Source organism: Eucyclogobius newberryi, unplaced genomic scaffold (assembly GCF_026437365.1).
Source record: "Eucyclogobius newberryi isolate DKJ021-1_F unplaced genomic scaffold, fEucNew1.0.hap1 SCAF_6, whole genome shotgun sequence".
Classification (NCBI taxonomy): domain Eukaryota; kingdom Metazoa; phylum Chordata; class Actinopteri; order Gobiiformes; family Gobiidae; genus Eucyclogobius; species Eucyclogobius newberryi.
The window spans coordinates 1,361,974-1,388,558 of record NW_027316278.1 but is presented as its reverse complement, the minus strand read 5'-3'; the positions used below and the strand labels follow the sequence as shown (position 1 = coordinate 1,388,558).

Genomic DNA, 26,585 nt, shown 5'->3' with positions numbered 1-26,585 from the left:
AGTCGAGACATGAGGCAGAGTCGAGACATGAGGCAGAGTCGAGACATGAGGCAGAGTCGAGACCTGAGGCAGAGTCGAGACCTGAGGCAGAGTCGAGACATGAGGCAGAGTCGAGACATGAGGCAGAGTCGAGACATGAGGCAGAGTCGAGACATGAGGCAGAGTCGAGACATGAGGCAGAGTCGAGACATGAGGCAGAGTCGAGACATGAGGCAGAGTCGAGACATGAGGCAGAGTCGAGACATGAGGCAGAGTCGAGACATGAGGCAGAGTCGAGACATGAGGCAGAGTCGAGACATGAGGCAGAGTCGAGACATGAGGCAGAGTCGAGACATGAGGCAGAGTCGAGACATGAGGCAGAGTCGAGACATGAGGCAGAGTCGAGACATGAGGCAGAGTCGAGACATGAGGCAGAGTCGAGACATGAGGCAGAGTCGAGACATGAGGCAGAGTCGAGACATGAGGCAGAGTCGAGACATGAGGCAGAGTCGAGACATGAGGCAGAGTCGAGACATGAGGCAGAGTCGAGACATGAGGCAGAGTCGAGACATGAGGCAGAGTCGAGACATGAGGCAGAGTCGAGACATGAGGCAGAGTCGAGACATGAGGCAGAGTCAAGACAGTCTAAACATGAGGCAGAGTCAAGACAGTCAAGACATGAGGCAGAGTCGAGACATGAGGCAGAGTCGAGACATGAGGCAGAGTCGAGACATGAGGCAGAGTCGAGACATGAGGCAGAGTCGAGACATGAGGCAGAGTCGAGACCTGAGGCAGAGTCGAGACCTGAGGCAGAGTCGAGACATGAGGCAGAGTCGAGACATGAGGCAGAGTCGAGACCTGAGGCAGAGTCGAGACATGAGGCAGAGTCGAGACATGAGGCAGAGTCGAGACATGAGGCAGAGTCGAGACATGAGGCAGAGTCGAGACATGAGGCAGAGTCGAGACATGAGGCAGAGTCGAGACATGAGGCAGAGTCGAGACATGAGGCAGAGTCGAGACATGAGGCAGAGTCGAGACATGAGGCAGAGTCGAGACATGAGGCAGAGTCGAGACATGAGGCAGAGTCAAGACAGTCAAGACATGAGGCAGAGTCGAGACATGAGGCAGAGTCGAGACATGAGGCAGAGTCGAGACATGAGGCAGAGTCGAGACATGAGGCAGAGTCAAGACAGTCAAGACATGAGGCAGAGTCGAGACATGAGGCAGAGTCGAGACATGAGGCAGAGTCGAGACATGAGGCAGAGTCGAGACATGAGGCAGAGTCGAGACATGAGGCAGAGTCGAGACCTGAGGCAGAGTCGAGACCTGAGGCAGAGTCGAGACCTGAGGCAGAGTCGAGACATGAGGCAGAGTCGAGACATGAGGCAGAGTCGAGACATGAGGCAGTCAAGACATGAGGCAGAGTCAAGACATGAGGCAGAGTCAAGACCTGAGGCAGAGTCGAGACATGAGGCAGAGTCGAGACATGAGGCAGAGTCGAGACATGAGGCAGAGTCGAGACATGAGGCAGAGTCGAGACATGAGGCAGAGTCGAGACATGAGGCAGAGTCGAGACATGAGGCAGAGTCAAGACAGTCAAGACATGAGGCAGAGTCGAGACATGAGGCAGAGTCGAGACATGAGGCAGAGTCGAGACATGAGGCAGAGTCGAGACATGAGGCAGAGTCAAGACAGTCAAGACATGAGGCAGAGTCGAGACATGAGGCAGAGTCGAGACATGAGGCAGAGTCGAGACATGAGGCAGACTCGAGACATGAGGCAGAGTCGAGACATGAGGAAGAGTCGAGACATGAGGAAGAGTCGAGACCTGAGGCAGAGTCGAGACATGAGGCAGAGTCGAGACATGAGGCAGAGTCGAGACATGAGGCAGTCAAGACATGAGGCAGAGTCAAGACATGAGGCAGAGTCAAGACCTGAGGCAGAGTCAAGACCTGAGGCAGAGTCGAGACCTGAGGCAGAGTCGAGACATGAGGCAGAGTCAAGACATGAGGCAGAGTCGAGACCTGAGGCAGAGTCGAGACATGAGGCAGAGTCGAGACATGAGGCAGAGTCGAGACATGAGGCAGAGTCGAGACATGAGGCAGAGTCGAGACATGAGGCAGAGTCGAGACATGAGGCAGAGTCGAGACATGAGGCAGAGTCGAGACATGAGGCAGAGTCGAGACATGAGGCAGAGTCAAGACAGTCAAGACATGAGGCAGAGTCGAGACATGAGGCAGAGTCGAGACCTGAGGCAGAGTCGAGACATGAGGCAGAGTCGAGACCTGAGGCAGAGTCGAGACCTGAGGCAGAGTCGAGACATGAGGCAGAGTCGAGACATGAGGCAGAGTCGAGACATGAGGCAGAGTCGAGACATGAGGCAGAGTCGAGACATGAGGCAGAGTCGAGACATGAGGCAGAGTCGAGACATGAGGCAGAGTCGAGACATGAGGCAGAGTCGAGACATGAGGCAGAGTCGAGACATGAGGCAGAGTCGAGACATGAGGCAGAGTCGAGACATGAGGCAGAGTCGAGACATGAGGCAGAGTCGAGACATGAGGCAGAGTCGAGACATGAGGCAGAGTCGAGACATGAGGCAGAGTCGAGACATGAGGCAGAGTCGAGACATGAGGCAGAGTCGAGACATGAGGCAGAGTCGAGACATGAGGCAGAGTCGAGACATGAGGCAGAGTCGAGACATGAGGCAGAGTCGAGACATGAGGCAGAGTCGAGACATGAGGCAGAGTCGAGACATGAGGCAGAGTCGAGACATGAGGCAGAGTCGAGACATGAGGCAGAGTCGAGACATGAGGCAGAGTCGAGACATGAGGCAGAGTCGAGACATGAGGCAGAGTCGAGACATGAGGCAGAGTCGAGACATGAGGCAGAGTCGAGACATGAGGCAGAGTCGAGACATGAGGCAGAGTCAAGACAGTCTAAACATGAGGCAGAGTCAAGACAGTCAAGACATGAGGCAGAGTCGAGACATGAGGCAGAGTCGAGACATGAGGCAGAGTCGAGACATGAGGCAGAGTCGAGACATGAGGCAGAGTCGAGACATGAGGCAGAGTCAAGACCTGAGGCAGAGTCGAGACCTGAGGCAGAGTCGAGACATGAGGCAGAGTCGAGACATGAGGCAGAGTCGAGACCTGAGGCAGAGTCGAGACATGAGGCAGAGTCGAGACATGAGGCAGAGTCGAGACATGAGGCAGAGTCGAGACATGAGGCAGAGTCGAGACATGAGGCAGAGTCGAGACATGAGGCAGAGTCGAGACATGAGGCAGAGTCGAGACATGAGGCAGAGTCAAGACAGTCAAGACATGAGGCAGAGTCGAGACATGAGGCAGAGTCGAGACATGAGGCAGAGTCGAGACATGAGGCAGAGTCGAGACATGAGGCAGAGTCGAGACATGAGGCAGAGTCGAGACATGAGGCAGAGTCGAGACATGAGGCAGAGTCGAGACATGAGGCAGAGTCGAGACATGAGGCAGAGTCGAGACCTGAGGCAGAGTCGAGACATGAGGCAGAGTCGAGACATGAGGGAGAGTCGAGACATGAGGCAGAGTCGAGACATGAGGCAGAGTCGAGACCTGAGGCAGAGTCGAGACCTGAGGCAGAGTCGAGACATGAGGCAGAGTCGAGACATGAGGCAGAGTCGAGACATGAGGCAGAGTCGAGACATGAGGCAGAGTCGAGACATGAGGCAGAGTCGAGACATGAGGCAGAGTCGAGACATGAGGCAGTCAAGACATGAGGCAGAGTCAAGACATGAGGCAGAGTCGAGACCTGAGGCAGAGTCGAGACATGAGGCAGAGTCGAGACATGAGGCAGAGTCGAGACATGAGGCAGAGTCGAGACATGAGGCAGAGTCGAGACATGAGGCAGAGTCGAGACATGAGGCAGAGTCGAGACATGAGGCAGAGTCGAGACATGAGGCAGTCAAGACATGAGGCAGAGTCAAGACATGAGGCAGAGTCGAGACCTGAGGCAGAGTCGAGACATGAGGCAGAGTCGAGACATGAGGCAGAGTCGAGACATGAGGCAGAGTCGAGACCTGAGGCAGAGTCGAGACATGAGGCAGAGTCGAGACCTGAGGCAGAGTCGAGACCTGAGGCAGAGTCGAGACATGAGGCAGAGTCGAGACATGAGGCAGAGTCGAGACATGAGGCAGAGTCGAGACATGAGGCAGAGTCAAGACAGTCAAGACATGAGGCAGAGTCGAGACCTGAGGCAGAGTCGAGACATGAGGCAGAGTCGAGACATGAGGCAGAGTCGAGACATGAGGCAGAGTCGAGACATGAGGCAGAGTCGAGACATGAGGCAGAGTCGAGACATGAGGCAGAGTCGAGACATGAGGCAGAGTCGAGACATGAGGCAGAGTCAAGACAGTCAAGACATGAGGCAGAGTCGAGACATGAGGCAGAGTCGAGACATGAGGCAGAGTCGAGACATGAGGCAGAGTCGAGACATGAGGCAGAGTCGAGACATGAGGCAGAGTCGAGACATGAGGCAGAGTCGAGACCTGAGGCAGAGTCGAGACATGAGGCAGAGTCGAGACATGAGGCAGAGTCGAGACATGAGGCAGAGTCGAGACATGAGGCAGAGTCGAGACATGAGGCAGAGTCGAGACCTGAGGCAGAGTCGAGACCTGAGGCAGAGTCGAGACATGAGGCAGAGTCGAGACATGAGGCAGAGTCGAGACATGAGGCAGAGTCGAGACATGAGGCAGAGTCGAGACATGAGGCAGAGTCGAGACATGAGGCAGAGTCGAGACATGAGGCAGTCAAGACATGAGGCAGAGTCGAGACATGAGGCAGAGTCGAGACCTGAGGCAGAGTCGAGACATGAGGCAGAGTCGAGACATGAGGCAGAGTCGAGACATGAGGCAGAGTCGAGACATGAGGCAGAGTCGAGACATGAGGCAGAGTCGAGACATGAGGCAGAGTCGAGACATGAGGCAGTCAAGACATGAGGCAGAGTCAAGACATGAGGCAGAGTCGAGACCTGAGGCAGAGTCGAGACATGAGGCAGAGTCGAGACATGAGGCAGAGTCGAGACATGAGGCAGAGTCGAGACCTGAGGCAGAGTCGAGACATGAGGCAGAGTCGAGACATGAGGCAGAGTCGAGACATGAGGCAGAGTCGAGACCTGAGGCAGAGTCGAGACATGAGGCAGAGTCGAGACATGAGGCAGAGTCGAGACATGAGGCAGAGTCGAGACATGAGGCAGAGTCAAGACAGTCAAGACATGAGGCAGAGTCGAGACATGAGGCAGAGTCGAGACATGAGGCAGAGTCGAGACATGAGGCAGAGTCGAGACATGAGGCAGAGTCGAGACATGAGGCAGAGTCGAGACATGAGGCAGAGTCGAGACATGAGGCAGAGTCGAGACATGAGGCAGAGTCGAGACATGAGGCAGAGTCGAGACATGAGGCAGAGTCGAGACATGAGGCAGAGTCGAGACATGAGGCAGAGTCGAGACATGAGGCAGAGTCGAGACATGAGGCAGAGTCGAGACATGAGGCAGAGTCAAGACAGTCTAAACATGAGGCAGAGTCAAGACAGTCAAGACATGAGGCAGAGTCGAGACATGAGGCAGAGTCGAGACATGAGGCAGAGTCGAGACATGAGGCAGAGTCGAGACATGAGGCAGAGTCGAGACATGAGGCAGAGTCAAGACCTGAGGCAGAGTCGAGACCTGAGGCAGAGTCGAGACATGAGGCAGAGTCGAGACATGAGGCAGAGTCGAGACCTGAGGCAGAGTCGAGACATGAGGCAGAGTCGAGACATGAGGCAGAGTCGAGACATGAGGCAGAGTCGAGACATGAGGCAGAGTCGAGACATGAGGCAGAGTCGAGACATGAGGCAGAGTCGAGACATGAGGCAGAGTCGAGACATGAGGCAGAGTCAAGACAGTCAAGACATGAGGCAGAGTCGAGACATGAGGCAGAGTCGAGACATGAGGCAGAGTCGAGACATGAGGCAGAGTCGAGACATGAGGCAGAGTCGAGACATGAGGCAGAGTCGAGACATGAGGCAGAGTCGAGACATGAGGCAGAGTCGAGACATGAGGCAGAGTCGAGACATGAGGCAGAGTCGAGACCTGAGGCAGAGTCGAGACATGAGGCAGAGTCGAGACATGAGGCAGAGTCGAGACATGAGGGAGAGTCGAGACATGAGGCAGAGTCGAGACATGAGGCAGAGTCGAGACCTGAGGCAGAGTCGAGACCTGAGGCAGAGTCGAGACATGAGGCAGAGTCGAGACATGAGGCAGAGTCGAGACATGAGGCAGAGTCGAGACATGAGGCAGAGTCGAGACATGAGGCAGAGTCGAGACATGAGGCAGAGTCGAGACATGAGGCAGTCAAGACATGAGGCAGAGTCAAGACATGAGGCAGAGTCGAGACCTGAGGCAGAGTCGAGACATGAGGCAGAGTCGAGACATGAGGCAGAGTCGAGACATGAGGCAGAGTCGAGACATGAGGCAGAGTCGAGACATGAGGCAGAGTCGAGACATGAGGCAGAGTCGAGACATGAGGCAGTCAAGACATGAGGCAGAGTCAAGACATGAGGCAGAGTCGAGACCTGAGGCAGAGTCGAGACATGAGGCAGAGTCGAGACATGAGGCAGAGTCGAGACATGAGGCAGAGTCGAGACCTGAGGCAGAGTCGAGACATGAGGCAGAGTCGAGACCTGAGGCAGAGTCGAGACCTGAGGCAGAGTCGAGACATGAGGCAGAGTCGAGACATGAGGCAGAGTCGAGACATGAGGCAGAGTCGAGACATGAGGCAGAGTCAAGACAGTCAAGACATGAGGCAGAGTCGAGACCTGAGGCAGAGTCGAGACATGAGGCAGAGTCGAGACATGAGGCAGAGTCGAGACATGAGGCAGAGTCGAGACATGAGGCAGAGTCGAGACATGAGGCAGAGTCGAGACATGAGGCAGAGTCGAGACATGAGGCAGAGTCGAGACATGAGGCAGAGTCAAGACAGTCAAGACATGAGGCAGAGTCGAGACATGAGGCAGAGTCGAGACATGAGGCAGAGTCGAGACATGAGGCAGAGTCGAGACATGAGGCAGAGTCGAGACATGAGGCAGAGTCGAGACATGAGGCAGAGTCGAGACATGAGGCAGAGTCGAGACATGAGGCAGAGTCGAGACATGAGGCAGAGTCGAGACATGAGGCAGAGTCGAGACATGAGGCAGAGTCGAGACCTGAGGCAGAGTCGAGACCTGAGGCAGAGTCGAGACATGAGGCAGAGTCGAGACATGAGGCAGAGTCGAGACATGAGGCAGAGTCGAGACATGAGGCAGAGTCGAGACATGAGGCAGAGTCGAGACATGAGGCAGAGTCGAGACATGAGGCAGTCAAGACATGAGGCAGAGTCGAGACATGAGGCAGAGTCGAGACCTGAGGCAGAGTCGAGACATGAGGCAGAGTCGAGACATGAGGCAGAGTCGAGACATGAGGCAGAGTCGAGACATGAGGCAGAGTCGAGACATGAGGCAGAGTCGAGACATGAGGCAGAGTCGAGACATGAGGCAGTCAAGACATGAGGCAGAGTCAAGACATGAGGCAGAGTCGAGACCTGAGGCAGAGTCGAGACATGAGGCAGAGTCGAGACATGAGGCAGAGTCGAGACATGAGGCAGAGTCGAGACCTGAGGCAGAGTCGAGACATGAGGCAGAGTCGAGACATGAGGCAGAGTCGAGACATGAGGCAGAGTCGAGACCTGAGGCAGAGTCGAGACATGAGGCAGAGTCGAGACATGAGGCAGAGTCGAGACATGAGGCAGAGTCGAGACATGAGGCAGAGTCAAGACAGTCAAGACATGAGGCAGAGTCGAGACATGAGGCAGAGTCGAGACATGAGGCAGAGTCGAGACATGAGGCAGAGTCGAGACATGAGGCAGAGTCGAGACATGAGGCAGAGTCGAGACATGAGGCAGAGTCGAGACATGAGGCAGAGTCGAGACATGAGGCATAGTCGAGACCTGAGGCAGAGTCGAGACCTGAGGCAGAGTCGAGACCTGAGGCAGAGTCGAGACCTGAGGCAGAGTCGAGACCTGAGGCAGAGTCAAGACCTGAGGCAGAGTCGAGACATGAGGCAGAGTCGAGACATGAGGCAGAGTCAAGACAGTCAAGACATGAGGCAGAGTCAAGACATGAGGCAGAGTCAAGACCTGAGGCAGAGTCAAGACCTGAGGCAGAGTCAAGACATGAGGCAGAGTCAAGACATGAGGCAGAGTCAAGACATGAGGCAGAGTCAAGACATGAGGCAGAGTCAAGACCTGAGGCAGAGTCAAGACCTGAGGCAGAGTCAAGACATGAGGCAGAGTCAAGACCTGAGGCAGAGTCAAGACATGAGGCACGACATGAGGCAGAGTCAAGACATGAGGCACGACATGAGGCACGACATTAGGCACGACATGAGGCACGACATGAGGCAGAGTCAAGACATGAGGCAGAGTCAAGACATGAGGCAGAGTCAAGACATGAGGCACGACATGAGGCAGAGTCAAGACATGAGGCACGACATGAGGCACGACATGAGGCAGAGTCAAGACATGAGGCAGAGGCAAGACATGAGGCAGAGTCAAGACCTGAGGCAGAGTCAAGACATGAGGCAGAGTCAAGACATGAGGCAGAGTCAAGACCTGAGGCAGAGTCAAGACCTGAGGCAGAGTCAAGACATGAGGCAGAGTCAAGACCTGAGGCAGAGTCAAGACCTGAGGCAGAGTCAAGACCTGAGGCAGAGTCACGACATGAGGCAGAGTCAAGACCTGAGGCACGACATGAGGCAGAGTCAAGACATGAGGCACGATATGAAGCACGACATGAGGCAGAGTCAAGACATGAGGCACGATGTGAGTCAGAGCAGAGTCAAGACATGAGTCAGAGCAGTCAAGACATGAGTCAAGACATGAGTCAAGACATGAGTCAAGACATGAGTCAAGACATGAGTCAGAGCAGAGTCAAGACACGAGTCAGAGCAGAGTCAAAACATGAGTCAGAGCTGAGTCAAGACATGAGTCAAGACATGAGTCAAGACATGAGTCAAGACATGAGTCAGAGCAGAGTCAAGACACGAGTCAGAGCAGAGTCAAAACATGAGTCAGAGCTGAGTCAAGACATGAGTCAAGACATGAGTCAAGACATGAGTCAAGACATGAGTCAAGACATGAGTCAGAGCTGAGTCAAAACATGAGTCAGAGCTGAGTCAAGACATGAGTCAAGACATGAGTCAGAGCTGAGTCAAGACATGAGTCAGAGCTGAGTCAGAGCTGAGTCAAGACATGAGTCAGAGCAGAGTCAAGACATGAGTCAGAGCAGAGTCAAGACATGAGTCAGAGATGAGTCAAGACATGAGTCAGAGATGAGTCAAGACAGAGTCAAAGGTGAGTCAAAACCAGGTGGAATCAGACATAAAGTTCATACCACAGACTTTACACTCGACCGGGAGCTCAGTGTATTTCCCGTGACACTGAGGGCAAAAGTATCCTCCGAGAGAGAGACCAGCACCAGCACCAGCAGCAGCAGCACCAGCACCAGCACCAGCACCAGCAGCACCAGCAGCACCAGCAGCACCAGCAGCAGCACCAGCAGCAGCACCAGCAGCAGCGCTCTCCAGGTGACTGAAAACACAGCGGCCAAAGTCACATGATGCACGACCTGCAGAGTTCACTTTGTGCCATGAATTTACCTAAACAGTTCATATACGTTCACAAACAACCTCTGTTAAGCCGCTCTGAAGCCGCTGTTCTAAAGCCGCTGTTCTAAAGCCGCTGTTCTAAAGCCGCTGTTCTAAAGCCGCTCTGAAGCCGCTGTTCTAAAGCCGCTGTTCTAAAGCCGCTGTTCTAAAGCCGCTGTTCTAAAGCCGCTGTTCTAAAGCCGCTGTTCTAAAGCCGCTCTGAAGCCGCTGTTCTAAAGCCGCTGTTCTAAAGCCGCTGTTGTAAAGCCGCTGTTCTAAAGCCGCTGTTCTAAAGCCGCTGTTCTAAAGCCGCTGTTCTAAAGCCGCTGTTCTAAAGCCGCTGTTCTAAAGCCGCTGTTCTAAAGCCGCTGTTCTAAAGCCGCTGTTCTAAAGCCGCTCTGAAGCCGCTGTTCTAAAGCCGCTCTAAAGCTTTTATGGCTTCAGTTTACAATGTTTTGAGTTCCTGTTGGAGCCGTTACTCACGCCATGCTGAAGGACGGCTTGGCCTCCTGGTCGCTCAGATCCACCATCGTGTGCTGAGGAAACCCTGAAACACACCACAGGGGGCGCCACTGAGCCGCTTTAAACACACCACAGGGGGCGCCACTGAGCCGCTTTAAACACACCACAGGGGGCGCCACTGAGCCAGGTTTTACCCATGCGTATGAGCGAGCACTCGGCGGCGGCGCTGGAGGGCGGCGGCTTCACGTGCAGCAGCAGCAGATCTCTGAAGTGTCCCTCGTCCAGGATCACATGGTACGAGCCGCCGGTCTCTCGGGTCAGAACCGTGCAGACCCGGACTTCTGCCGACAGACCGATGACCGAGACCCGGACTTGCAGGGACTTCAGGGTCTGAGGAGAGAACAGACCAGGTCTAAAGCAGGACTAAAGCAGGTCTAAAGCAGGACTAAAGCAGGACTAAAGCAGGTCTAAAGCAGGTCTAAAGCAGGTCTAAAGCAGGACAAAAGCAGGTCTAAAGCAGGACTAAAGCAGGTCTAAAGCAGGTCTAAAGCAGGTCTAAAGCAGGACAAAAGCAGGTCTAAAGCAGGACTAAAGCAGGTCTAAAGCAGGACAAAAGCAGGTCTAAAGCAGGACAAAAGCAGGTCTAAAGCAGGACAAAAGCAGGTCTAAAGCAGGACAAAAGCAGGTCTAAAGCAGGACAAAAGCAGGTCTAAAGCAGGACAAAAGCAGGTCTAAAGCAGGACAAAAGCAGGTCTAAAGCAGGACTAAAGCAGGTCTAAAGCAGGACAAAAGCAGGTCTAAAGCAGGACAAAAGCAGGTCTAAAGCAGGACAAAAGCAGGACTAAAGCAGGACAAAAGCAGGACTAAAGCAGGACAAAAGCAGGTCTACACGTGGACGCTCCTGACCTTGATGAGTTCATAGATGTTGGCTGGGTCACACGTGGTCAAACTGCTCATGACGACCAGAACCTCTCGACTGGTGTGGCCTGGCATGTGTCTGCAGAACACACACAGAGCACACACAGAACACACACAGAACACAGTCATGAGCAGAACAAAGCCGCTCCGGAGTGGAGACAGATTGTACATTTATAGTGTCCAAGGCGGTTTGTGTGTTTCACGTTTAGAAAAGTCCAGACGCTGCAGGAGGAAAACTTGTGTCATGGACCATGTACAAAATCATTCATCATAATCAACATAAAGTGGAGGCGTCGCCCAGAGAATCCTGGTCAAAGATCCACACGCTCAGCACAGACGTGGCAGAGGCAGATAGTGCGCTGACGTCTAGAGACGCTCAAACATGCACTGCAAAGTCCAGGCTCTTCCTGGACTTTGCGGTGGCCTTAATGCCGACTGACCATCTGACCAGCGCGTGTTCTGACCCTCTCACCACCGTCCGAGATGGTTCATATGGCACTCACATGTCCGAGATGTACTTTGGTGCTAGGCCATGTAGAGACTTGTACACAAGCAGAGCTGCCCATCTGTGGCGCCGCGTCTGTTGGGTGTCTCACTTGAGCGTGTCTGTGGCGTGTCTGTGGCATGTCTCACTTGAGCGTGTCTGTGGCGTGTCTGTGGCGTGTCTCACTTGAGCGTGTCTGTGGCGTGTCTGTGGCATGTCTCACTTGAGCGTGTCTGTGGCGTGTCTCACTTGAGCGTGTCTGTGGCGTGTCTCACTTGAGCGTGTCTGTGGCGTGTCTGTGGCATGTCTCACTTGAGCGTGTCTGTGGCGTGTCTCACTTGAGCGTGTCTGTGGCGTGTCTCACTTGAGCGTGTCTGTGGCGTGTCTGTGGCGTGTCTGTGGCGTGTCTGTGGCGTGTCTGTGGCGTGTCTGTGGCGTGTCTGTGGCGTGTCTCACTTGAGCGTGTCTGTTGCGTGTCTCACTTGAGCGTGTCTGTGGCGTGTCTGTGGCGTGTCTGTGGCGTGTCTGTGGCGTGTCTGTGGCGTGTCTGTGGCGTGTCTCACTTGAGCGTGTCTGTTGCGTGTCTCACTTGAGCGTGTCTGTTGCGTGTCTCACTTGAGCGTGTCTGTGGCGTGTCTGTGGCGTGTCTCACTTGAGAGTGTCTGTGGCGTGTCTCACTTGAGCGTGTCTGTGGCGTGTCTCACTTGAGCGTGTCTGTGGCGTGTCTGTGGCATGTCTCACTTGAGCGTGTCTGTGGCGTGTCTGTGGCATGTCTCACTTGAGAGTGTCTGTAGCGTGTCTCACTTGAGTGTCTGTGGCGTGTCTCACTTGAGCGTGTCTGTGGCGTGTCTCACTTGAGCGTGTCTGTGGCGTGTCTGTGGCGTGTCTCACTTGAGTGTCTGTGGCGTGTCTGTGGCATGTCTCACTTGAGCGTGTCTGTGGCGTGTCTGTGGCATGTCTCACTTGAGCGTGTCTGTGGCGTGTCTCACTTGAGCGTGTCTGTGGCGTGTCTCACTTGAGCGCGTCTGTGGCGTGTCTGTGGAGTGTCTCACTTGAGCGCGTCTGTGGCGTGTCTCACTTGAGCGCGTCTGTGGCGTGTCTGTGGCGTGTCTGTGGCGTGTCTCACTTGAGAGTGTCTGTGGCATGTCTCACTTGAGCGCGTCTGTGGCGCGTCTGTGGCGTGTCTCACTTGAGCGCGTCTGTGGCGTGTCTCACTTGAGCGTGTCTGTGGCGTGTCTGTGGCGTGTCTCACTTGAGCGTGTCTGTGGCGTGTCTCACTTGAGCGTGTCTGTGGCGTGTCTCACTTGAGCGTGTCTGTGGCGTGTCTCACTTGAGCGTGTCTGTGGCGTGTCTCACTTGAGCGTGTCTGTGGCGTGTCTCACTTGAGCGTGTCTGTAGCGTGTCTGTGGCGCGTCTGTGGCGTGTCTCACTTGAGCGTGTCTGTGGCGTGTCTCACTTGAGCGTGTCTGTGGCGTGTCTGTGGCGTGTCTCACTTGAGCGTGTCTGTGGCGTGTCTCACTTGAGCGTGTCTGTGGCGTGTCTCACTTGAGTGTCTGTGGCGTGTCTCACTTGAGAGTGTCTGTGGCGTGTCTCACTTGAGCGTGTCTGTGGCGTGTCTGTGGCGTGTCTCACTTGAGCGTGTCTGTGGCGTGTCTCACTTGAGCGTGTCTGTGGCGTGTCTGTGGCGTGTCTCACTTGAGCGTGTCTGTGGCGTGTCTCACTTGAGCGTGTCTGTGGCGTGTCTGTGGCGTGTCTGTGGCGTGTCTGTGGCGTGTCTGTGGCGTGTCTGTGGCGTGTCTGTGGCGTGTCTGTGGCGTGTCTCACTTGAGCGTGTCTGTGGCGTGTCTCACTTGAGCGCGTCTGTGGCGTGTCTCACTTGAGCGCGTCTGTGGCGTGTCTCACTTGAGCGCGTCTGTGGCGTGTCTGTGGCGTGTCTCACTTGAGAGTGTCTGTGGCGTGTCTGTGGCATGTCTCACTTGAGCGTGTCTGTGGCGTGTCTCACTTGAGCGTGTCTGTGGCGTGTCTCACTTGAGCGTGTCTGTGGCGTGTCTCACTTGAGCGTGTCTGTGGCGTGTCTCACTTGAGCGTGTCTGTGGCGTGTCTCACTTGAGCGTGTCTGTGGCGTGTCTCACTTGAGCGTGTCTGTGGCGTGTCTCACTTGAGCGTGTCTGTGGCGTGTCTGTGGCGTGTCTCACTTGAGCGTGTCTGTGGCGTGTCTCACTTGAGCGCATCTGTGGCGCGTCTGTGGCGCGTCTGTGGCGTGTCTCACTTGAGCGTGTCTGTGGCGTGTCTCACTTGAGCGTGTCTGTGGCGTGTCTCACTTGAGCGCGTCTCACTTGAGCGTGTCTGTGGCGTGTCTCACTTGAGCGTGTCTGTGGCGTGTCTGTGGCGTGTCTCACTTGAGCGTGTCTGTGGCGTGTCTCACTTGAGCGTGTCTGTGGCGTGTCTGTGGCGTGTCTCACTTGAGCGTGTCTGTGGCGTGTCTGTGGCGTGTCTGTGGCGTGTCTCACTTGAGCGTGTCTGTGGCGTGTCTCACTTGAGCGTGTCTGTGGCGTGTCTGTGGCGTGTCTCACTTGAGCGTGTCTGTGGCGTGTCTCACTTGAGCGTGTCTGTGGCGTGTCTCACTTGAGCGTGTCTGTGGCGTGTCTCACTTGAGCGTGTCTGTGGCGTGTCTGTGGCGTGTCTCACTTGAGCGTGTCTGTGGCGTGTCTCACTTGAGCGTGTCTGTGGCGTGTCTGTGGCGTGTCTCACTTGAGCGTGTCTGTGGTGTGTCTCACTTGAGCGTGTCTGTGGCGTGTCTGTGGCGTGTCTCACTTGAGCGTGTCTGTGGCGTGTCTCACTTGAGCGTGTCTGTGGCGTGTCTCACTTGAGCGTGTCTGTGGCGTGTCTGTGGCGTGTCTCACTTGAGCGTGTCTGTGGCGTGTCTCACTTGAGCGTGTTGATGGCGTGTCTGTGGCGTGTCTCACTTGAGCGTGTCTGTGGCGTGTCTGTGGCGTGTCTCACTTGAGCGTGTCTGTGGCGTGTCTCACTTGAGTGTGTTGATGGCGTGTCTGTGGCGTGTCTCACTTGAGCGTGTCTGTGGCGTGTCTCACTTGAGCGTGTCTGTGGCGTGTCTCACTTGAGCGTGTCTGTGGCGTGTCTGTGGCGTGTCTCACTTGAGCGTGTCTGTGGCGTGTCTCACTTGAGCGTGTCTGTGGCGTGTCTCACTTGAGCGTGTCTGTGGCGTGTCTGTGGCGTGTCTCACTTGAGCGTGTCTGTGGCGTGTCTCACTTGAGCGTGTCTGTGGCGTGTCTCACTTGAGCGTGTCTGTGGCGTGTCTCACTTGAGCGTGTCTGTGGCGTGTCTGTGGCATGTCTCACTTGAGCGTGTCTGTGGCGTGTCTCACTTGAGCGTGTCTGTGGCGTGTCTCACTTGAGCGCGTCTGTGGCGTGTCTCACTTGAGCGCGTCTGTGGCGTGTCTCACTTGAGCGCGTCTGTGGCGTGTCTCACTTGAGCGCGTCTGTGGCGTGTCTGTGGCGTGTCTCACTTGAGAGTGTCTGTGGCGTGTCTGTGGCATGTCTCACTTGAGCGTGTCTGTGGCGTGTCTCACTTGAGCGTGTCTGTGGCGTGTCTCACTTGAGCGTGTCTGTGGCGTGTCTCACTTGAGCGTGTCTGTGGCGTGTCTCACTTGAGCGTGTCTGTGGCGTGTCTCACTTGAGCGTGTCTGTGGCGTGTCTCACTTGAGCGTGTCTGTGGCGTGTCTCACTTGAGCGTGTCTGTGGCGTGTCTCACTTGAGCGTGTCTGTGGCGTGTCTGTGGCGTGTCTCACTTGAGCGTGTCTGTGGCGTGTCTCACTTGAGCGCATCTGTGGCGCGTCTGTGGCGTGTCTCACTTGAGCGTGTCTGTGGCGTGTCTCACTTGAGCGTGTCTGTGGCGTGTCTCACTTGAGCGCGTCTCACTTGAGCGTGTCTGTGGCGTGTCTCACTTGAGCGTGTCTGTGGCGTGTCTGTGGCGTGTCTCACTTGAGCGTGTCTGTGGCGTGTCTCACTTGAGCGTGTCTGTGGCGTGTCTGTGGCGTGTCTCACTTGAGCGTGTCTGTGGCGTGTCTGTGGCGTGTCTGTGGCGTGTCTCACTTGAGCGTGTCTGTGGCGTGTCTCACTTGAGCGTGTCTGTGGCGTGTCTGTGGCGTGTCTCACTTGAGCGTGTCTGTGGCGTGTCTCACTTGAGCGTGTCTGTGGCGTGTCTCACTTGAGCGTGTCTGTGGCGTGTCTGTGGCGTGTCTCACTTGAGCGTGTCTGTGGCGTGTCTCACTTGAGCGTGTCTGTGGCGTGTCTGTGGCGTGTCTCACTTGAGCGTGTCTGTGGCGTGTCTCACTTGAGCGTGTCTGTGGCGTGTCTGTGGCGTGTCTCACTTGAGCGTGTCTGTGGCGTGTCTCACTTGAGCGTGTCTGTGGCGTGTCTCACTTGAGCGTGTCTGTGGCGTGTCTCACTTGAGCGTGTTGATGGCGTGTCTGTGGCGTGTCTCACTTGAGCGTGTCTGTGGCGTGTCTGTGGCGTGTCTCACTTGAGCGTGTCTGTGGCGTGTCTCACTTGAGTGTGTTGATGGCGTGTCTGTGGCGTGTCTCACTTGAGCGTGTCTGTGGCGTGTCTCACTTGAGCGTGTCTGTGGCGTGTCTCACTTGAGCGTGTCTGTGGCGTGTCTGTGGCGTGTCTCACTTGAGCGTGTCTGTGGCGTGTCTCACTTGAGCGTGTCTGTGGCGTGTCTCACTTGAGCGTGTCTGTGGCGTGTCTGTGGCGTGTCTCACTTGAGCGTGTCTGTGGCGTGTCTCACTTGAGCGTGTCTGTGGCGTGTCTCACTTGAGTGTCTGTGGCGTGTCTCACTTGAGAGTGTCTGTGGCGTGTCTCACTTGAGAGTGTCTGTGGCGTGTCTCACTTGAGCGTGTCTGTGGCGTGTCTCACTTGAGCGCGTCTGTGGCGTGTCTGTGGCGTGTCTGTGGCGTGTCTGTGGCGTGTCTGTGGCGTGTCTGTGGCGTGTCTGTGGCGTGTCTGTGGCGTGTCTCACTTGAGCGCGTCTGTGGCGTGTCTCACTTGAGCGCGTCTGTGGCGTGTCTCACTTGAGCGCGTCTGTGGCGTGTCTGTGGCGTGTCTCACTTGAGAGTGTCTGTGGCGTGTCTGTGGCATGTCTCACTTGAGCGTGTCTGTGGCGTGTCTGTGGCATGTCTCACTTGAGCGTGTCAGTGGCGTGTCTCACTTGAGCGTGTCTGTGGCGTGTCTCACTTGAGCGTGTCTGTGGCGTGTCTCACTTGAGTGTCTGTGGCGTGTCTCACTTGAGAGTGTCTGTGGCGTGTCTCACTTGAGCGTGTCTGTGGCGTGTCTGTGGCGTGTCTCACTTGAGCGTGTCTGTGGCGTGTCTCACTTGAGCGCGTCTGTGGCGTGTCTGTGGCGTGTCTGTGGCGTGTCTGTGGCGTGTCTGTGGCGTGTCTGTGGCGTGTCTGTGGCGTGTCTCACTTGAGCGCGTCTGTGGCGTGTCTCACTTGAGCGCGTCTGTGGCGTGTCTCACTTGAGCGCGTCTGTGGCGTGTCTGTGGCGTGTCTCACTTGAGAGTGTCTGTGGCGTGTCTGTGGCATGTCTCACTTGAGCGTGTCTGTGGCGTGTCTCACTTGAGCGTGTCTGTGGCGTGTCTCACTTGAGCGTGTCTGTGGCGTGTCTCACTTGAGCGTGTCTGTGGCGTGTCTCACTTGAGCGTGTCTGTGGCGTGTCTCACTTGAGCGTGTCTGTGGCATGTCTCACTTGAGCGTGTCTGTGGCGTGTCTGTGGCGTGTCTCACTTGAGCGTGTCTGTGGCGTGTCTCACTTGAGCGCATCTGTGGCGCGTCTGTGGCGCGTCTGTGGCGTGTCTCACTTGAGCGTGTCTGTGGCGTGTCTCACTTGAGCGTGTCTGTGGCGTGTCTCACTTGAGCGCGTCTCACTTGAGCGTGTCTGTGGCGTGTCTCACTTGAGCGTGTCTGTGGCGTGTCTGTGGCGTGTCTCACTTGAGCGTGTCTGTGGCGTGTCTCACTTGAGCGTGTCTGTGGCGTGTCTGTGGCGTGTCTCACTTGAGCGTGTCTGTGGCGTGTCTCACTTGAGCGTGTCTGTGGCGTGTCTGTGGCGTGTCTCACTTGAGCGTGTCTGTGGCGTGTCTGTGGCGTGTCTCACTTGAGCGTGTCTGTGGCGTGTCTCACTTGAGCGTGTCTGTGGCGTGTCTCACTTGAGCGTGTCTGTGGCGTGTCTCACTTGAGCGTGTCTGTGGCGTGTCTGTGGCGTGTCTCACTTGAGCGTGTCTGTGGCGTGTCTGTGGCGTGTCTCACTTGAGCGTGTCTGTGGCGTGTCTCACTTGAGCGTGTCTGTGGCGTGTCTCACTTGAGCGTGTCTGTGGCGTGTCTGTGGCGTGTCTCACTTGAGCGTGTCTGTGGCGTGTCTGTGGCGTGTCTCACTTGAGCGTGTCTGTGGCGTGTCTCACTTGAGCGTGTTGATGGCGTGTCTGTGGCGTGTCTCACTTGAGCGTGTCTGTGGCGTGTCTGTGGCGTGTCTCACTTGAGCGTGTCTGTGGCGTGTCTCACTTGAGCGTGTTGATGGCGTGTCTGTGGCGTGTCTCACTTGAGCGTGTCTGTGGCGTGTCTGTGGCGTGTCTCACTTGAGCGTGTCTGTTGCGTGTCTCACTTGAGCGTGTTGATGGCGTGTCTGTGGCGTGTCTCACTTGAGCGTGTCTGTGGCGTGTCTGTGGCGTGTCTCACTTGAGCGTGTCTGTGGCGTGTCTCACTTGAGCGTGTCTGTGGCGTGTCTCACTTGAGCGTGTCTGTGGCGTGTCTCACTTGAGCGTGTCTGTGGCGTGTCTCACTTGAGCGTGTCTGTGGCGTGTCTGTGGCGTGTCTCACTTGAGCGTGTCTGTGGCGTGTCTGTGGCGTGTCTCACTTGAGCGTGTTGATGGCGTGTCTCACTTGAGCGTGTCTGTGGCGTGTCTCACTTGAGCGTGTTGATGGCGTGTCTGTGGCGTGTCTCACTTGAGCGTGTCTGTGGCGTGTCTGTGGCGTGTCTCACTTGAGCGTGTTGATGGCGTGTCTCACTTGAGCGTGTCTGTGGCGTGTCTGTGGCGTGTCTCACTTGAGCGTGTCTGTGGCGTGTCTCACTTGAGCGTGTCGATGGCGTGTCTGTGGCGTGTCTCACTTGAGCGTGTCTGTGGCGTGTCTGTGGCGTGTCTCACTTGAGCGTGTCTGTGGCGTGTCTCACTTGAGCGTGTCGATGGCGTGTCTGTGGCGTGTCTCACTTGAGCGTGTCTGTGGCGTGTCTGTGGCGTGTCTCACTTGAGCGTGTCTGTGGCGTGTCTCACTTGAGCGTGTTGATGGCGTGTCTGTGGCGTGTCTCACTTGAGCGTGTCTGTGGCGTGTCTGTGGCGTGTCTCACTTGAGCGTGTCTGTGGCGTGTCTCACTTGAGCGTGTTGATGGCGTGTCTGTGGCGTGTCTCACTTGAGCGTGTCTGTGGCGTGTCTCACTTGAGCGTGTTGATGGCGTGTCTGTGGCGTGTCTCACTTGAGCGTGTCTGTGGCGTGTCTGTGGCGTGTCTCACTTGAGCGTGTTGATGGCGAGGCTCAGAGCGTTGAATAAAGATGGTTCTCCCAAACAGACGGTGTCCAGAGCTTTCCTCAGAGCGAACACGTGTTTGGACGGATTTCCTGAACAAACACTGGACTTAAAAACTCTTCATCATCATCACATCATCAACATCATCCTCATCATCCTCCTCCTCATCACCATCATCACCAACATCCTCATCACCATCCTCATCATCACCATCCTCCTCATCATCATCACCATCACCATCCTCCTCATCATCACCATCATCCTCATCCTCACCATCATCCTCATCATCACCCTCATCCTCCTCATCATCATCACCAACATCCTCATCATCATCATCACCAACATCCTCATCATCATCACCATCAGTCTCACCTGACAGGTCTGTGAGCTTCTCCGCTCGCTTGTTCTTCGTCGTGATGATTCCAACCTTAACACAAAGCTCTTATTACAGGCATATTACACGCTTATTACTTTATCAACACGCGTTTGTACTTCTTCAGTTACACGCGTTTGTACTTCTGTACTTCAGTACTTCAGTTACACGCGTCTGTACTTCAGTACTTCAGTTACACGCGTTTGTACTTCAGTACTTCAGCTACACGCGTTTGTACTTCAGCTACACGCGTTTGTACTTCAGTACTTCAGCTACACGCGTTTGTACTTCAGTACTTCAGCTACACGCGTTTGTACTTCAGTACTTCAGCTACACGCGTTTGTACTTCAGTACTTCAGCTACACGCGTTTGTACTTCAGTACTTCAGCTACACGCGTTTGTACTTCAGTACTTCAGCTACACGCGTTTGTACTTCAGTACTTCAGCTACACGCGTTTGTACTTCAGTACTTCAGCTACACGCGTTTGTACTTCAGTACTTCAGCTACACGCGTTTGTACTTCAGTACTTCAGCTACACGCGTTTGTACTTCAGTACTTCAGTTACACGCGTTTGTACTTCAGTACTTCAGCTACACGCGTTTGTACTTCAGTACTTCAGCTACACGCGTTTGTACTTCAGTACTTCAGCTACACGCGTTTGTACTTCAGTACTTCAGCTACACGCGTTTGTACTTCAGTACTTCAGCTACACGCGTTTGTACTTCAGTACTTCAGCTACACGCGTTTGTACTTCAGTACTTCAGCTACACGCGTTTGTACTTCAGTACTTCAGCTACACGCGTTTGTACTTCAGTACTTCAGCTACACGCGTTTGTACTTCAGTACTTCAGTTACACGCGTTTGTACTTCAGTACTTCAGCTACACGCGTTTGTACTTCAGTACTTCAGCGACACGCGTTTGTACTTCAGCTACACGCGTTTGTACTTCAGCTACACGCGTTTGTACTTCAGCTACACGCGTTTGTACTTCAGCTACACGCGTTTGTACTTCAGCTACACGCGTTTGTACTTCAGCTACACGCGTTTGTACTTCAGTACTTCAGCTACACGCGTTTGTACTTCAGTACTTCAGTTACACGCGTTTGTACTTCAGTACTTCAGTTACACGTGTTTGTACTTCAGTTACACGTGTTTGTACTTCAGTTACACGTGTTTGTACTTCAGTACTTCAGTTACACGTGTTTGTACTTCAGTACTTCAGTTACACGTGTTTGTACTTCAGTACTTCAGTTACACGTGTTTGTACTTCAGTACTTCAGTTACACGTGTTTGTACTTCAGTACTTCAGCTACACGTGTTTGTACTTCAGTAACACGTGTTTGTACTTCAGTACTTCAGCTACACGTGTTTGTACTTCAGTACTTCAGTTACACGTGTTTGTACTTCAGTACTTCAGTTACACGTGTTTGTACTTCAGTACTTCAGTTACACGTGTTTGTACTTCAGTACTTCAGCTACACGTGTTTGTACTTCAGTACTTCAGTTACACGTGTTTGTACTTCAGTACTTCAGTTACACGTGTTTGTACTTCAGTACTTCAGTTACACGTGTTTGTACTTCAGTACTTCAGCTACACGTGTTTGTACTTCAGTACTTCAGTTACACGTGTTTGTACTTCAGTACTTCAGTTACACGTGTTTGTACTTCAGTACTTCAGTACTTCAGTTACACGTGTTTGTACTTCAGTACTTCAGTTACACGTGTTTGTACTTCAGTACTTCAGTTACACGTGTTTGTACTTCAGTACTTCAGCTACACGTGTTTGTACTTCAGTACTTCAGTTACACGTGTTTGTACTTCAGTACTTCAGTTACACGTGTTTGTACTTCAGTACTTCAGTTACACGTGTTTGTACTTCAGTACTTCAGCTACACGTGTTTGTACTTCAGTACTTCAGCTACACGTGTTTGTACTTCAGTACTTCAGTTACACGTGTTTGTACTTCAGTACTTCAGTACTTCAGTTACACGTGTTTGTACTTCAGTACTTCAGTACTTCAGTTACACGTGTTTGTACTTCAGTACTTCAGTTACACGTGTTTGTACTTCAGTACTTCAGTTACACGTGTTTGTACTTCAGTACTTCAGTTACACGTGTTTGTACTTCAGTACTTCAGTTACACGTGTTTGTACTTCAGTACTTCAGTTACACGTGTTTGTACTTCAGTACTTCAGCTACACGTGTTTGTACTTCAGTACTTCAGTTACACGTGTTTGTACTTCAGTACTTCAGTTACACGTGTTTGTACTTCAGTACTTCAGTTACACGTGTTTGTACTTCAGTACTTCAGTTACACGTGTTTGTACTTCAGTACTTCAGTTACACGTGTTTGTACTTCAGTACTTCAGTTACACGTGTTTGTACTTCAGTACTTCAGTTACACGTGTTTGTACTTCAGTACTTCAGTTACACGTGTTTGTACTTCAGTACTTCAGTTACACGTGTTTGTACTTCAGTATTTCAGCTACACGTGTTTGTACTTCAGTACTTCAGTTACACGTGTTTGTACTTCAGTACTTCAGTTACACGTGTTTGTACTTCAGTACTTCAGCTACACGTGTTTGTACTTCAGTACTTCAGTTACACGTGTTTGTACTTCAGTACTTCAGTACTTCAGTTACACGTGTTTGTACTTCAGTACTTCAGTACTTCAGTTACACGTGTTTGTACTTCAGTACTTCAGTTACACGTGTTTGTACTTCAGTACTTCAGTTACACGTGTTTGTACTTCAGTACTTCAGTTACACGTGTTTGTACTTCAGTACTTCAGTTACACGTGTTTGTACTTCAGTACTTCAGTTACACGTGTTTGTACTTCAGTACTTCAGTTACACGTGTTTGTACTTCAGTACTTCAGCTACACGTGTTTGTACTTCAGTACTTCAGCTACACGTGTTTGTACTTCAGTACTTCAGTTACACGTGTTTGTACTTCAGTACTTCAGTTACACGTGTTTGTACTTCAGTACTTCAGTTACACGTGTTTGTACTTCAGTACTTCAGTTACACGTGTTTGTACTTCAGTACTTCAGCTACACGTGTTTGTACTTCAGTACTTCAGTTACACGTGTTTGTACTTCAGTACTTCAGTTACACGTGTTTGTACTTCAGTACTTCAGTTACACGTGTTTGTACTTCAGTACTTCAGTTACACGTGTTTGTACTTCAGTACTTCAGCTACACGTGTTTGTACTTCAGTACTTCAGTTACACGTGTTTGTACTTCAGTACTTCAGTTACACGTGTTTGTACTTCAGTACTTCAGTTACACGTGTTTGTACTTCAGTACTTCAGTTACACGTGTTTGTACTTCAGTACTTCAGTTACACGTGTTTGTACTTCAGTACTTCAGTTACACGTGTTTGTACTTCAGTACTTCAGCTACACGTGTTTGTACTTCAGTATTTCAGCTACACGTGTTTGTACTTCAGTACTTCAGTTACACGTGTTTGTACTTCAGTACTTCAGTTACACGTGTTTGTACTTCAGTACTTCAGTTACACGTGTTTGTACTTCAGTACTTCAGTTACACGTGTTTGTACTTCAGTACTTCAGTTACACGTGTTTGTACTTCAGTACTTCAGTTACACGTGTTTGTACTTCAGTACTTCAGTTACACGTGTTTGTACTTCAGTACTTCAGCTACACGTGTTTGTACTTCAGTATTTCAGCTACACGTGTTTGTACTTCAGTACTTCAGTTACACGTGTTTGTACTTCAGTACTTCAGTTACACGTGTTTGTACTTCAGTACTTCAGTTACACGTGTTTGTACTTCAGTACTTCAGTTACACGTGTTTGTACTTCAGTACTTCAGTTACACGTGTTTGTACTTCAGTACTTCAGTTACACGTGTTTGTACTTCAGTACTTCAGTTACACGTGTTTGTACTTCAGTACTTCAGTTACACGTGTTTGTACTTCAGTACTTCAGTTACACGTGTTTGTACTTCAGTACTTCAGTTACACGTGTTTGTACTTCAGTACTTCAGTTACACGTGTTTGTACTTCAGTACTTCAGTTACACGTGTTTGTACTTCAGTACTTCAGTTACACGTGTTTGTACTTCAGTATTTCAGCTACACGTGTTTGTACTTCAGTACTTCAGTTACACGTGTTTGTACTTCAGTACTTCAGTTACACGTGTTTGTACTTCAGTACTTCAGTTACACGTGTTTGTACTTCAGTACTTCAGTTACACGTGTTTGTACTTCAGTACTTCAGTTACACGTGTTTGTACTTCAGTACTTCAGTTACACGTGTTTGTACTTCAGTACTTCAGTTACACGTGTTTGTACCTGGCTGATGGGATTCTGGTCAAAAAACTCCTCCACAAACTTTTCCAGAAGCTGAAACAAAGAAACAGACAAACATGAGCTCAGTCCTGGTTTAGTCCTGGTTTAGTCCTGGTTTAGTCCTGGTTTAGTCCTGGTTTAGTCCTGGTTTAGTCCTGGTTTAGTCCTGGTTTAGTCCTGGTTTAGACCTGGTTTAGACCTGGTTTAGTCCTGGTTTAGTCCTGGTTTAGTCCTGGTTTAGTCCTGGTTTAGACCTGGTTTAGACCTGGTTTAGACCTGGTTTAGACCTGGTTTAGACCTGGTTTAGACCTGGTTTAGACACCGTTTGGACCCGGTTTGGACCTGACCTTCAGAGTGGAGGCGAGTCTTGTGGGTTTCAGGTCCTGGTCTTCCATGGTCCGAGAACAGTCCAAGACAACAAACAAGTGACGCATCTGAAACACAAGTCCTGGTTTAGTCCCGGTTTAGACCCGGTTTAGTCCCGGTTTAGTCCCGGTTTAGTCCCGGTTTAGTCCCGGTTTAGTCCCGGTTTAGTCCCGGTTTAGACCCGGTTTAGACCCGGTTTAGACCCGGTTTAGACCCGGTTTAGACCCGGTTTAGACTCGGTTTCTACTGATCATTAAGACTTTTTAAACACATTTGATGTAATTGTCTCTGTCTTAGTTCTAAAAGCCACATAAATCCTATTGTTAGCTGCAGCTCGCCATCACTGATGATATGACGCGTAAAGCGACCATTAAACCTTCTCTTTTGTAACTCCTCCTACTTTAGACCTGCCTGAGGGCGGGGCTTACTCACACCTACACCTGGGTCAAACGTCTTAAAGAGTCTTAGAGTTCAGTCTTTCCACTGACCATTCCCAGCCGCACCTGACCGTGGCTCTCGGTCACTCTGGAAGAAAAGAGAGAAGAGTGAACGAGACGTTTATGACCCGAGGTCAAAGTTCACTCTGACCTTTTCCTCTTGGACTGGAACAGGATTTCTTCAACTGAAGCTTTGAGTGATCCAGACTCATCCTCCTTCAGCACCTCCCTGCAAACACAAGCATGAGACCACCAGGGGCCACTGACCGAGGGGCCACTAAGGGACCGCAGGACCACTAAGGGACCGCAGGACCGTCGATGGTCCAGACATGGTGTGATTAAACTGGAGTTTAATAAGGTCCATTGAAGAAAAAGGTTCAGTTTTAGTAAAAAACAAAACGTTTCGACTTCATCCAAGAGTCATTGTCAATCTGAGAATTTAGACCTGGAACTCAGATATTTATTCTATTCTGTGGTAAGCCCCGCCCACTGGGCGGGACCTCCTGAAGTAGAATGAAAAGTTGTTTGTTTCAACAGAAACTTACACCTCTTTGTTTCCATCAAGCCTCTTGTTTCCTCTCAGTCCTGTAAGGGGCCATCAGCCGCCTATTGTCCCTGGCTCTCTCTCCTTCTCTTCCTTGAGGACCTGATGACATCAGAGTGCTGTGGGCGTCGACCTCTCCAGGGATTCAAAATTCCATTATAAACAACAGGGAGATTGAACTTTAACCCTCCTGTTTAAAGGTCTTTCTGTTTGAACACAGTTTGTCTCTTTAACTCTTTCTCTTCATCTTTTGTCCTGCTCAGAATCTTCTCACGATCTTTGTGTCCAGCGTGAGTTCTGACCGGGGCGGGGCTTAACACGGAATAAAGATCTGAGTTCCAGGTCTACATTCACAGATTGACAATGACACTTGGATGAGTCGAAACGTCGTTTCGACTCAGTCGGTTGAGAAGGGTCGAGAGGGCCGAGAGGGGTCGAGAGGGGTCGAGAGGGCCGAGAGGGGTCGAGAGGGCCGAGAGGGGTCGAGAGGGCCGTGAGGGTCCAGAGGGCCGAGAGGGCCGAGAGGGGTCGAGAGGGCCGAGAGGGGTCGAGAGGGCCGAGAGGGGTCGAGAGGGCCGAGAGGGGTCCAGAGGGCCGAGAGGGGCCGAGAGGGGTCGAGAGGGGTCCAGAGGGCCGAGAGGGGTCCAGAGGGCCGAGAGGGGTCCAGAGGGCCGAGAGGGGTCGAGAGGGCCGTGAGGGTCGAGAGGGCCGAGAGGGGTCGAGAGGGGTCGAGAGGGCCGAGAGGGGTCGAGAGGGCCGAGAGGGGTCGAGAGGGCCGAGAGGGCCGAGAGGGGTCGAGAGGGCCGAGAGGGCCGAGAGGGGTCGAGAGGGCCGAGAGGGCCGAGAGGGCCGAGAGGGGTCGAGAGGGGTCGAGAGGGCCGAAAGGGGTCGAGAGGGGTCGAGAGGGCCGAAAGGGGTCGAGAGGGGTCGAGAGGGCCGAGAGGGGTCGAGAGGGGTCGAGAGGGGTCGAGAGGGCCGAAAGGGGTCGAGAGGGGTCGAGAGGGCCGAAAGGGGTCGAGAGGGGTCGAGAGGGCCGAAAGGGGTCGAGAGGGGTCGAGAGGGCCGAGAGGGGTCGAGAGGGCCGAAAGGGCCGAGAGGGGTCGAGAGGGCCGAGAGGGGTCCAGAGGGCCGAGAGGGGTCCAGAGGGCCGAGAGGGGGTCGAGAGGGCCGAGAGGGGGTCGAGAGGGGTCGAGAGGGGTCGAGAGGGGCCGAGAGGGGTCGAGAGGGGTCGAGAGGGCCGAGAGGGGTCGAGAGGGGTCGAGAGGGGTCGAGAGGGGTCGAGAGGGGTCGAGAGGGGTCGAGAGGGCTGTGAGGGGTCCAGAGGGGCGTGAGGGTCCAGAGGGGCGTGAGGGTCCAGAGGGGTCGAGAGGGCCGTGAGGGGTCCAGAGGGTCCAGAGGGGTCGTGAGGGGTCGAGAGGGGCCGAG

At 53.2% G+C, this 26,585-nt stretch overlaps 1 protein-coding gene across 1 annotated transcript in view; it reads right to left on the bottom strand.

Annotated features, from left to right (window-relative positions):
• The window catches only part of gtf2h2 (general transcription factor IIH, polypeptide 2), a 36,225-nt gene that overhangs the window by 8,079 nt on the left and 1,561 nt on the right, over positions 1 to 26,585 (bottom strand). Inside the window, exons 2-11 of the mRNA XM_072432377.1 lie at positions 24,768 to 24,845; positions 24,668 to 24,704; positions 24,161 to 24,247; positions 23,817 to 23,867; positions 19,500 to 19,554; positions 19,114 to 19,219; positions 11,038 to 11,128; positions 10,326 to 10,521; positions 10,153 to 10,216; positions 9,417 to 9,613 (exon numbers count right to left, since the gene is read on the bottom strand). Coding sequence (XP_072288478.1) covers positions 9,417 to 9,613; positions 10,153 to 10,216; positions 10,326 to 10,521; positions 11,038 to 11,128; positions 19,114 to 19,219; positions 19,500 to 19,554; positions 23,817 to 23,867; positions 24,161 to 24,247; positions 24,668 to 24,704; positions 24,768 to 24,845 — 962 coding nt within the window. The remainder of the gene's footprint in view (positions 1 to 9,416; positions 9,614 to 10,152; positions 10,217 to 10,325; positions 10,522 to 11,037; positions 11,129 to 19,113; positions 19,220 to 19,499; positions 19,555 to 23,816; positions 23,868 to 24,160; positions 24,248 to 24,667; positions 24,705 to 24,767; positions 24,846 to 26,585) is intronic.